This window comes from Eschscholzia californica, unplaced genomic scaffold, assembly GCF_041429995.1.
Source record: "Eschscholzia californica isolate CP2 unplaced genomic scaffold, dmEscCali1.0.p SCAF_3, whole genome shotgun sequence".
NCBI classification, from domain to species: Eukaryota; Viridiplantae; Streptophyta; class Magnoliopsida; order Ranunculales; family Papaveraceae; genus Eschscholzia; species Eschscholzia californica.
The window spans coordinates 3,051,685-3,064,488 of record NW_028238420.1 but is presented as its reverse complement, the minus strand read 5'-3'; the positions used below and the strand labels follow the sequence as shown (position 1 = coordinate 3,064,488).

General features: G+C 35.6%; 2 protein-coding genes across 2 annotated transcripts; both read right to left on the bottom strand.

Annotated features, from left to right (window-relative positions):
* Window positions 1-300: 300 nt before the first annotated feature.
* SAG101 (senescence-associated gene 101) lies at window positions 301-3,395 on the bottom strand. The gene is made up of 4 exons (XM_086666608.1): window positions 3,051-3,395; window positions 2,581-2,965; window positions 1,732-2,319; window positions 301-1,239 (listed from the first exon to the last, which is right to left on the bottom strand). The coding sequence occupies exons 1-4, from the start codon at window positions 3,101-3,103 to the stop codon at window positions 427-429; spliced, it is 1,839 nt and encodes a 612-aa protein (XP_086522734.1). The 5' UTR covers window positions 3,104-3,395; the 3' UTR covers window positions 301-426.
* A 3,764-nt stretch (window positions 3,396-7,159) lies between these two features.
* EMB3108 (DEA(D/H)-box RNA helicase family protein) lies at window positions 7,160-10,961 on the bottom strand. Its single transcript, XM_086669542.1, has 8 exons — window positions 10,438-10,961; window positions 10,033-10,326; window positions 9,814-9,936; window positions 9,274-9,722; window positions 8,784-9,105; window positions 8,001-8,153; window positions 7,764-7,815; window positions 7,160-7,340 (listed from the first exon to the last, which is right to left on the bottom strand). The coding sequence occupies exons 1-8, from the start codon at window positions 10,768-10,770 to the stop codon at window positions 7,291-7,293; spliced, it is 1,776 nt and encodes a 591-aa protein (XP_086525668.1). The 5' UTR covers window positions 10,771-10,961; the 3' UTR covers window positions 7,160-7,290.
* Window positions 10,962-12,804: the final 1,843 nt, after the last annotated feature.

The following is a 12,804-nucleotide window of genomic DNA, read 5'->3' as shown; positions in this document are numbered from 1 at the left end:
TTATCTCCAACAGAACTATTTGTGCCCACTAGGCGTGGGTCATACCCTTGTATTTATAACAAGGGAAGGGGGTATCTTTTTTAGAATATATCCTCTTCTTCAATGGCTAAACTTATACTTCCAAACTTATCTGTAAACCCTCTCCGATAGCTATGATTACAACTCTCAAACTTATTTCCAGAGATTGAGATTACGCATTTAATAGAACTGTTTGTGCCCAACGGGCACAAGTTACTTTCATCTGTGTGTTTGTGCGTGTGTGTGTGTGTGTATATACATAGAGAGAGAGAGAGAAGAGAGTTCACCAAATCTTCGAAATTGGCTTATTATTTGCTCATTTTCGGATCCAGAATTGAGATTGACAGCCTACTAATTCGACTATTCATATACAAATATATACACATTCCAACTACATTTTAGCTTCCCCTAAGCATACTGTCTATAATGGTGATTCTTCATAAACTCGGTTAACTGAGAACTGTACTCCTGATCTAGAGTTAGCTTGTATCGATTCCACCATAGCATTAAGCTGCTCTTTTCCAAGAAAACCTCTGGAGATGCTGCAAATTTATTTACTAAGTCCATGACATAACTCTCAAATTCTTTTAGATATTTTCTACTTGATTCTACTGTTTCGAGATCGGATTCTTCTCCATTTCTCAACGATTCACATAAATTGATTGCACCTTCGACGTGTGCCCAGAAGCAAGAATCCTCTGTTAGGCTAGAAGCTTTTTTCTGAGTCATGGCATTGTTTTGATCCTCTGCTGCTTTCTCCCCCTCTTCTAGCCATTTCTGCAATAATATATAATGGTGTTTTCTTCCTTGAGTTTGATAATCCTTGTTACCAGGAACCTTATAGTAATCGGCTATGTCTAGTGGTTCGACCATTCTTCTATAATTTGTTCCTGCATATAACAAACGGGTTCCTAAAGGAGCCCCTTGCTTCTGTGATTTCCGTTCTGCTTCTGAAACGATATCCATCCAGTAGTTTGTGAGCATGTTCTTATACTTGACAACATCCATGTCTCGTGGATTTTGCCTGCTCTTGTAGCTGTCATAGTAGCCCATACCCACAACCTTGGAGACCTTCTTGTACCACTCCAGATACGCCATGTTTATCTTAATGTCGTTTAGTTTCTTGGTGGAGTCGGAGATGCGCCTCCTATGGCTCACATAATTAGTTTTTTCGCGATTCTTCATTGCCACGATGAGATCATCGTATATACTATCTGGTTCCTGCAATAGTTTGTTAATTCAGTAACTATAACTAGTGAAAACAGTTTCAAACAACGTAAGGATTTCAACCAGTTTAGCTAAAGAAACGTCATCATGATTTATGATCAGGCTAACTTGAGACAAAGACTAATATTAACATCTCTCTAGTGTTTGTTGGGGATCACCAAATCTTTTTTTTTGAATTTTCTGGTCACTAAGAGGTTTTATCATTCTGTCAAGAAATCAAAGTTTTATTCTCTATATATAGATTGAATTCATGATCAGGATATTGTAGAGATCATCTTCACACAGAAGGCAAAGGACTAACCTTCATGGTTTTTAAACTGTGAAAGTGGACATTTACCAAGTCTCTCTATCGTGATTTTAGTTACAAATGATAAAACACCGGATTCTAAACTCTGTCACATTAAACAGGTAGCATCTAGTAATGAACATTTCTTCGATCATTCAGAAGGAAAGCTTACAGGACTGAAAGATTTGAGATCTCTTTACCTCTGTGCTTTTAAGGCCAATTGCTTCCAGTTGCAAGACAATCTCTGGACAAGATGAAGTCGAAAATCCTTGAAATTCCAAAACATCCTTATACATAATCTTACTCCTAAGATGCTCCACAACTTCCCCATAATGAGCAATCCCAACAAGCTCTAATCTTTCACCAGGGTTCCGGGTTCTACCGACTTTTGATTCTATAGCTGCCATCAATTCTAGAACTGTATCAGGATTCTCAAAACAAACACAACCTGATTGAGAACACAAAAGAAATGTCCCGAAAGGTTTATAAAGACTAGTTTGAGGATTTAAATTGACAGTGGGGAGAGAATTCGGGGGTGAAGTAAATAGGCGAGGAGTTATATCATGGTAAGAAACTACATGAAGGAATTGACTGTTCCAATTTTGGTGATCAGATATAGCTTGTTGGAACCCATAATCACCAATAAGAGGAGATCCATAAGTGATACAAAACGGAAGCTTCTGGGTCGATTTCGGGATATTCTCAAGTAACCATAAAGTGAAAAGAGCTGCAACTGATCCTCCTAGTGAATGACCAGTGATTATAAGTGGCTTATCCGAAACCCCCAACTGCATTTAGTAGCAAGAAAAAAGAAATACACAAATAAATACCCAAGTTTGAATTTTGTGTTTTTTCTTTAAAACAGGCATTCTAGATCATAGCAAATGCAAATTAGTTCTCAAGTTTGAATCTTTATCTTCCCAAATACAATTATAGAGTAATCAATGATCATAAGTGGATAATTTCATTAAATTCAAGTTTGAGTTTTTTTTTTCAATCAAAAGTGCATTCAAGAAGAAATCAAATAAAGGGGAAGCACAAAAGGTTACCTGATTGACAAGGGAGGAAAGCTGATCAAAGAGGGAGATAAAAATGGAAATTGCTTCTTGGTTAATTGAAAAAGAGGGGTTATCTTTGGCACATAGAAAATCAAAAAGTGGACAATTTTGTTGAAGAGAAGATGATGGAATCAAAGTTTCTCCTTGATAAGATGGTAATGGAAAAGAGGCAAAAGCTATAACAGTGTAATTTTGACCTAATTGAGTTCTGTATCTAACCGAGAAACTTGAGGAAGATACAATTGAATCATCCTTAACTGAACCTTGAGAATCATAATCAAAATCTTCTAAAAAGAGAGATGAAATTGATGTACATGAAAGGTTAAGAAGATCAGAAGACACTAATAAATCAGCCAATTCAAGTCCAGAGCTAAACCTAAAAGAAGTCAGAGATTAGGGTTTATGAGCTTGTCTAATTAACTGAAAAAAATAAATAAAGAAATGAGAAGATTTTAACTTACAGAGAGTGATGAAGAGATAGAGAATAACTGGAAACTAATCGACGAAAACTCATCTCTTTTTTTTTTTTTGCTCTCTCTAAACTTTGAGTGAGTTTTAGTAATCTTCTGGGTATGGGATTTGATAAGAACTAGGGTTAGAGAGAGAAAATGGCGCGCATGACGGAATTTGGCGGTGTGAAACGAAGAAAACGACTGCTTTTCTTTTTCTTGGAAAGAGAAGACTCACCACTATTTTTTTTTTTTTTTTTTTTTATTTTTTTTTTATTTTTATTTCTCAAATAACCCCTAACTTTGTGACCAGCTTCCTGCCTATCTCCTAGGTTTAGCAATAATTCCCGCATGACTACCTTTTTCCGTTGTCTTTAACTTTCCTTTACTCTCTCTCCTCCATCTCATTTTCTCTCTCTGTTTTTTTTTTTAATTCTCTCCTCTCTCTCTCTAAACTCCGGCGAAGGGGGTTTCCCTTCGTCGGAGTTTAGAGAGAGAGAGAGAGAAGAGAAAATTAAAAAAATATATATATTTTTTTAGAGAGAGAACAGAGAGAGAAAAAAAAAAATTGAAGGTCGTCGGCCGGAAATTTGACCAGCCGACAACCCCTACCGGTGAAGACGATGATGTGGCACGTGAAATGATGTGGCAGAGAGAGAAAATGAGATGGAGGAGAGAGAGTAACGAAAAGTTAAAAATAACGGATAAAGGTGGCCATACGGGAATTATTGTTAAAGTTAGGGGATAAGCAGGAAGCTGGTCACAAAGTTAGGGGCTATCTAGAAAATAACCCTTTTTTTGTTCTTAACATTTGGTTGCACAAGTTGGACTTTAGGCATATAGTCCAATTAAGAGTCCATACTAAGACTCTAGGCATATACTCAAAAAATCTGGAAGTCTTAGGTTCGATTCCGACGGGAGGTAGAATTCAAAGGTATAAATAATGTAATAAGTATGTCGGGCTTTAAGTCTCTTTCATGTTATTGAATTTAGGCCTTTTCCATTATAAGTTTAACTTAGGCGGTTATCGTGTTTATCACATCTTTATGATGTATCAATGCTTGGTAACGACTAACGTAGACCGTAGTCAATTTTTCAAAAAAAAAAATGCTAAAATATAAGGAGTTGAATAAAAATTTATGGACAAATCAAGCAATTAATAACAAGAGGTATGAACTCTTCTATGGAGATGAGTGTTGTGTTAGTCATCTAGAATTTAGAGTTTCCATTTTTTATCTCTCTCTTTGATTGAACAACATCTCTATCTCTCTCTTTGACCGAACAACGTCTCTATCTCTCTCTTTGATCGAACATAATTTTAGAGATTTCTCTCTCTTTGATCGAACAGAGTTTTAGGGGTTCCTTTCTCTTTCATTGAACATAGTTTTAGGGGAGGGACCAACGTTTAATTTTGGGATATTTTGAAAAATAGTGTTTCACTCCCTATCTTAAAAGGAATGTTCTCCATGTCTAATGCACTGTTTTTACTAAACATTGCACTTCTTATACCAAAGACTTTTTTTTGTCTAACATTTGGTTGCACGAGTGGTATATAATATTGACATAAACTCCAAAATTCTGAAGGTCTCAGGTTCGATTCAATAAACCTTGAATTGGAATTATTAAGGTATAAATAACGTAGTTGGACTTTAGGCTATAGTTTTATTAGACTTTAGGCCCGTTACTGTAAGAGTTTAAATTGGGTGGTTATCATGATTATCACATCTTTGATGTATCAAACTCACTGCCATGACTATCGTAGCTAATTTCTAAAACAAAAAAAAACTTTTATTTCGATTGAACAATTGAGTGAAAGCCAAACATCTTACATAGCTCTAATTACATCGTGCAAATACAAAAGTAAATAACATCATGGTCATTTGAGATAAAACTTTTACTAATTACAGATACTTGGACTTTTAAATGTCATAACAAAATCTTAAAAGGCTATATCGGGGCCCTTAAAAGCTGTTACAAGACCTAGCAAAGACCTATGTTTTATTCATAGTATATAATCACAATCTTTTTTACATTGAGTAATGATGACCATCCCTATGAATTGAATCCATGACCCCTTCGATTGCAAAGTACTACAAATCTAATATAGAAAATAGAGGAGAAATTAGATATCTGATGCATCAGTGGATTGATGTTGGTGATCGAATATGATATTTTCATTTTAATGTCTTATTTTATTTTTATTTTGAAATTTCAGTGTCATCTTTGATTTGAGTCAACTTGATGTAGAATTTGAAGAAAAGAAGTTAATGCTATGTTGCATTATCTCGTCGTCGCACCTTAACAAACTACGATATGTTTCTCTCCTTGATAAAACTGAAAATGACAACAATTTTATCAAAACGGGAAGTGAAATCGATCTATAGTTAGCATGCTCTAAATTTTGTAAAAACACAATAAATCTTCTTTCTTGCCCTTGAAATCGGTTGGATCGTGGACTTTGAGTAATAGTTAGATACTTATTCCTTATATTTTTTTTTCCTTAGTTAAACAAGGAAACTTCAATCTTCATCAACGGGCGAATCATGAATCCACACAATTGATGAAGAACTATCAAACTGCCAGTCCCAAATATTGCTTGAGGTTTATTGGATCCCACAGATAAACGACGAAGAAATCCTCAAAAATCCCCTAAGACCAGGCAAAAAGTAGAAGAGACCCTCTAATATTGGAAATCCCACCACCTTTACCAACGTCTGCCTCTCTCTACTCTTCCACCCTTCTGGACTCCAAATTGTTTAGGAAAGAAATAAAAACAAAGGCAAGTAACTTCCCTTTTGAAAAGGAGGTTCGGGAAAATGGAATCCTCCCTTTACCGACATTACGGGAAAATGTACATTGCATGAACGGCCCCATTTCTAGAAACGGTTAGGTTATCGTGAGAGAAAAAAATATACTAGAGAGAACTTCGTGAGAGAAAAAAATGTACATCGCATGAACGTCTTTGATTTTTATTGTTATTTTTATTTCTTTTCCATTTTTACTTTTCTCTTGCACTTCATTTCGCTCTTCCGTTTTAGCCATTGCATGCGGGGACTCCTTTACCTCCTTCACCAATGAAGGGGAAGTCCCGCCTCTTCACCGGGGTAGAGTTTAAGACAGACGAATCTTTTGTACTGGATTTTAAAGAGAGAAAGAGGTGAGGGATGAATATGGGGGAGTTTATATACAGATGAAGATGTGATTGTAGTGGTGGTGGAGAAGAAAGATGAGAGACAGAAGAAGTTACTCGTCGACTGCCTTCTACCGGCGAAGGTTGAAGCGAAGGAGACAAATGAAGTGGAAGAGCGAAATTAAAACAAAAGAAAATCAAAATAAGAAAACAAGAACCAAAGACATAGGCAACATAGGTAGATCAGAGAAAGAAATTGGGCACCAAAAATGAATTGGACACAATTGAAACCCATAGCCGCTAATAGACCTGAGTTGGAACCTTATATCAAGGATTCCATCCAAACCCTATTTCAAGAGTTCCGTTAATGGAACCTCCGAACTAGGTTTCTGTGAACATCAACTTTGAAGGTTCTCTTTCTCCCTCTACTCTGGAGAAAGATAACACTTTAGAGAGAAAAAGTGTTGTTAGAGATAGAGGATTGAGAGAGAGAGAAGATAGGTGATGGTGGAGGTGTCTGTGGGCGACGAGAGAAAGCAGTGCTGTTGGAAGGTGGTGATGAAGGAAATGGATGAACTGTGTATTCAAGAGAGGGTACAAAAAGAAAAAAGAAGTCAACAATTAAATTGACTGACTTAAATAATCAGAAGCAGCCAAAATGGAGGTTGATCATCTATACTCTATAGGGATCATTTTGGTGAATCAGTCATCTTTAGGTGGCCATTTAGATGAGTTGGTCATCTTTACAGGGCAAAATAGAATTATCCAAATATCTTTCCCCCTACCCTCACCACCATTCTTCTCTATTTCTTCTCTAGGCTGATAAGAGCCGGGCACAAACTATTATTGGCGGCAAACCTTAACTGTCTTTAGATCTATCTCCTATCTCTTCTGCTCTAAAACTTTGGCTTTCTATCTCTATCCTGGCGAAGGAACAGGTTTCCTTCGCAGGAACCCATATGTCCCAAACGAAGGCGAAAGTTCAAGCGTAGAACCATATAACCCTCTTCAAAGGTTTGAATTTTGAAGGGAGTAAAAATTAAATTAAATACGTAAAGGTTCTTATTCCTACAAAACAATACATAAAGAGCGTTTACTATATCAGCTAATGTTCTTGCTGCATTATGCTGCTACCCTGGCTTCAGTAGCTGGAGCATCTCGGGATCTTAAACCTGCCGAAAAATTCAAGAAAGAAAGAGTTCAGTTGCTTCTCTCTCAAGCTTCTGACTAATTACGTATATCGAGAACTAATTAGAGAAAAGAGGACATCTCCACCAAAAAACAAATAGACAATGCCAAAATGAAAATTCATTAGACATTTTTGAAGTTCATTCATGATATCAAGCATCTGAAAAAGTAATGGAACAAACTCAACAAAAAAAAGAGTGATGGAAGTTATGGAACAAATTCTATGTTATAATAACTTTTTGATATAATTAGGGCATGATACAACCACGGTAACCCGCTCGATAGCATGGCCTACTCCCCAAGGGTGTGATTTGTGCTTATTTCAAAGAAATACCAACATTTAAACATCTCTGACTCTCAAGGAATGCAATCCCCTAGAGAACCATAACTTAAAGGAGAGGTTGTACCTCTTTTCTTAAGCTTGTTTCTGAACCCCCTTTTCCTGCTGAATGATTTCTCCTGCAACCATAAATAGTTCATTGCCAATGATTAGTACTCAATAAGGTCGAGAATTAAAGATCTATTATCCCTCTTAAGTTCTGAACTAAATATTCGAATTAGTCAAAAATGAAATTGGATCAACTAGTTGAAATCAAGATGCTTGCAGATTTGATATAATTCGTAATGTTTGTCTAGATAATTACCACAGGCTGACCAAGTTTTCCAGCTTGACGCACTGCAGCGACGAGATCCCGGTTGGATGCTGTGTACAAGCTTGTAACAAGTCCAGGTTGGCCGGCTCTTGCTGTACGACCAATTCTATGTAAGAAATCTACGGCAGAAGATGCAAACTCCGCCTTCAATTGAACAAATCATTCACATTAGTTAGTCGCCGTGGACATAGGAGTGAGTACCCTTTAAATTGAGTCAAACCGCAAAGTAAAACAGTGTATGAATATAGGAATGTGCAGGTCTACAAACTAAATAAAATAATTAGCCACAAGAACAAAGAAACATGATCCACTTATGCAGTACAAGTTCTATCATATCAACTAGCAGTAGGAAGAAAACAAAAATAATTAAATGAAGAACAGTAAAAGCTTAACATTCATCGATATCTTAAGTATTGAAGTATCTGCAAGGAAAATCCAGCGTGTAGGAATTAAGAAGCATCACATAATCGCTGCAAGAACAACTGTCGAGATATCCGCAACAAGTTCTTCATTCTGTTATACTACAATGTTGGTAGAGTAAAGATCCATACTAAGACGAGTGGGTTTTTCAAGAAGCAAGAGTACTCTTTCCACCACACTACCCTCCTACTTTAGCTATAAACGACTCCTCTATTTCAAGCTTATTGAAGAGCGAGGATTCATAATCACCATTTAGATTGATGTGCCACAAAAGCTTCCTTTTTTTGACGGGTTAGTGCCACTAGAGTGCCGGCATAAAAGTAATAGACAGTAGAAGCTTATAAAGCAATATACCTGAATAACATGTGAAACATTTGGAATGTCAAGACCTCGTGCAGCAGCATCAGTGCACACCAGCACACCTCCTCCTTTTTGGAATTCACTTAGATTACTCGTACGCACTTCCAAAGAACTGTCACTATGGTAGCAAATGCACTCGATACCAACTCTAAGCAATATCTTAGCCACTGACTCAACAGCATCAACAGTATTAGCAAATACCATAGTGCGACTAATCCCAGTCACTGAATGAGTCGACTCAAGACCTTGCCTAACAGCATTTATGAGCTCGTCCACCTGGGTATCAACGGTAACTTCAACCCACCTCTGCTCCAACCTGAATAAGAAAAAAAGACTTCCTTTAAATGTCATATCAAATAAGAGCATAGATTAAAGAATGCCAGTTTTACTACCTTAAATGAACTTAAAAAACTATCTTTCTTTCCTTAAAGAATGGAAGTATGGAACTATTAATATCTGCGAGAAAATGATCTACAAGATCTACCTGGGGTTGTGACAATGGAGGAAATTCCCATTAACCCAAGTCGCCTCCGGAAACAAACGTTTCAATACTCCACCTGCCATTTGCTTGCCATTAACCGGAAGGGTGGCTGCAACAAATATATACTGCTTACTACGTTCATATGTCTTTCTAACCCTTCTCCAATCTCTGTATTTTCTTGTCCCAACTTCAATTTCCTTCGACTCTTGATGGCTAACACTATCGTCTTCATCTTCTTCCTCCTCAGAATTAAACTCTGGTTGTAACTCCTCGCCTTCTTCTTCTTCTAGCTCAGAACGTGCCACAGATTCGGCATTTATTTCTGCTGAACTATCAACGTTAACACGGTTCGCTCTAGACAATACCTTTTCTTCGAACCGAAACATGTGTATTAGCCTAATAACCTGATTCTGAAAACTTCCACATAACAACATATCTGCCTCATCAAACACCTGCAGTTTACCATCAACTAACATTAACTGAAACTATCGAAAAACGAAAATTTTAACGACGTCTATCAAGTATTAGAAAGGAAATACTTACCACATATTTCACTCCACGGAGAAAATCAGTACGACGACGTCTATCAGGATCAATTGCATACATGTAATTCAAAAGAGCAGCTGGTGTTGATACTATTATATCTGGTTGAGCAACTGGCCATCCCTACCATTATGAATTATGTAATATATTATCATCATACGAAATACAGAAAATTGGCATGACTTAAGAAGTAAGCTTTAAAAATGGAGGGTTTTCTACCTGTCTACCACAAACAGCTGAAACTCTCAAAAGTGGTTCACCAGAATCACTTAACAAACTATTAGCCATTCTTGTTACTTGCTCACATAACATAACATTAGGGCAAAGAACAAGAGAAAAATTGCGAGCTTGAATCGTTTCTTCATTTTCATCACTACCACAAGAAGGATGAGATAAACTACTATCACATAACTTATTAATCAATGGAACTAGGTATCCATGTGTCTTACCACTGCCAGTTTCTGCTGCTACAACTACATCACTTCCTGAATTTATACATGGTATACAAGCTGCCTACAAAATTCAAAAGTACCAAATCAATATAAAAATCAAAACTTTAACTTTCTAGGGTTTAGAAAACTTGATAGATAGATAGATAGATAGATAGATAGAGAGATTGGGGACCTGAATTCGAGATGGTTTTTCGAGGCCAATAGTAGAGAGAGAACGAGAGAGTTGCTCGGAAATACCAAGAGAAGTCCATGAAATTGATTCATCAGCGAAGAAGCTTTCGTTTCTCTTACTGTCTTCAGCTACTGTTAAAGAAGAAGTTGCGTATGCCCTAATTCGATTGCGGTGTTTAAGTAAAATTAGGGTTTGAAGTGAAGACAATCTGAATGGTGATAGAAGAGGAGAGGAAGACGACGGAGATGAAGACGATGATAGTCTGCAACAATGGAGGATGGAAGAATGACGATGAATCATCATCATTCTCATGGTTGACTGATTGATTATCATTGATGATAAGGGAGGTTTTTGGAAATGGGGGAAGGGTTTATGATGCAAAAACCCCTTTCTGAAATACCGGGAAAATAAATTTCCCTCTTACTCCACCTTTGATGATAAGATAGTGTGTTGATTTACAAATATCGTATTTTACACTTACGTTACACTCTTTTCTTTCACTTTTACCTGCATGTGACTGACTGAAAGAGTCATTTATGGATACATCATTAATATATAATATAGTTGTGATATAATATGAAAATTATGGCGGGTCAAAATCTAGAGGGCACAACCTGATTTCAAGCGACTCGGAGAGGGAGGGAGGGACTAGAGTGGAATAAAGTAGGACTTTGGTTTGAATTCACGGCAGAAGTTTTAGGGGGTAGTGGATTGGGACTTTCACACACTTTCATAGAGAAAATGTCCCGTAGACATTTCAGATGACTTATTATAGACAACATGTCTTCATAGACATTTTCAAGACATTGGGTTTGTAGACAATGTCTTTATAGACATTTTAAGACATTTGATCCATAAACAAAATGTCCTGGGGACATTTCAAGATCTTGAGTCCCATTGACAAAATGTGTAATGCATATTATATTTGTACTAGTCAAAGATATATTCTTCGACTTTCATAGTCATCTATGAATATTTGTGGACATTGATGGACATCTGGTAGACATTTATTATTTTAATAATATTATTATTGTTTAATCACATGAAATAATATATTTATAATAACATTTTAAAAATATTTTTTTCGATTTTCGTAGACATCTGTGAATATTTGTGGACATTTGGTAGACATTTATTATTTTAATAATATTATTATTGTTTAATCACATGAAATAATATATTTATAATAACATTTCAAAAATATTGTTTTCGACTTTCGTAGACATCTGTGAATATTTGTGGACATTGATGGACATTTGGTAGACATTTATTATTTTAATAATATTATTATTGTTTAATCACATGAAATAATATATTTATAATAATATTTCAAGAATATTTTTTTCGACTTTCGTAGACATCTGTGAATATTTGTGGACATTGATGGACATTTGGTAGACATTTATTATTTTAATAATATTATTATTGTTTAATCACATGAAATAATATATTTATATTAACATTTCAAAAATATTTTTTTCGATTTTCGTAAACATCTATGAATATTGGTGGACATTGATGGACATTTGGTGGATATTTATTATTTTAATATTATCATTATTGTTTAATTGCATTGAATAATATATTTGTATGAACATTTCAAAATATATTTTCGACTTTCGTAGACGTCTTGTGAATATTTGTGGACATTGATGGACATTTGGTGGATATTTATTATTTTAATATTCTCATAATTGTTTAATCGCATGGAATAATATATTTGTATGAACATTTCAAAATATATTTTCGACTTTCGTAGACATCTTGTGAATATTTGTGGACATTGATGGACATTTGGTGGTCATTCAATTATTGTTGTTTAACCACATGATGGACTCCAAATGTCTCTTGTTTTTGTAAAGACATTTTGGGCTTCAAATTTGTCCCAAATCCTTCACAAAATCCATCAAACTATGAAGTCTACCAAAGTCTGGGACATTTTGTCTATAATCAAATGCCTCAGACTTTCATAGACTCTCAAATGTCGGATTTGAAAATAGCTATTTGGGTTGAGAAAAATATCATAATAACTAAAAGAGCCATCATATTATCAATTAACTAAAAGTTGTTATAATATTAAGGGGAATGATACATAAGGTTTAAAATAATACAGGTAATTAAGAATCAAGTCATTTTCTATCTTTTTCCTTCCCAAAATACCCTTACTCATTAATATTCATTTGCTTCCAAAAGACCCAAAATTTTAGGGGTTTTCTGTTTCTTCTTTTTCCCCTTCAATTGAATTTCTTAACACCCGAAACTTCATCTCCATACTCGTGAGGATGGATTCAGATATGGAGTCTTTTCGTTTGATTGATGTTTGTTCTGAAGATGATTGTCTTCTTTTTTTCTCCTTCTGGTAATTCT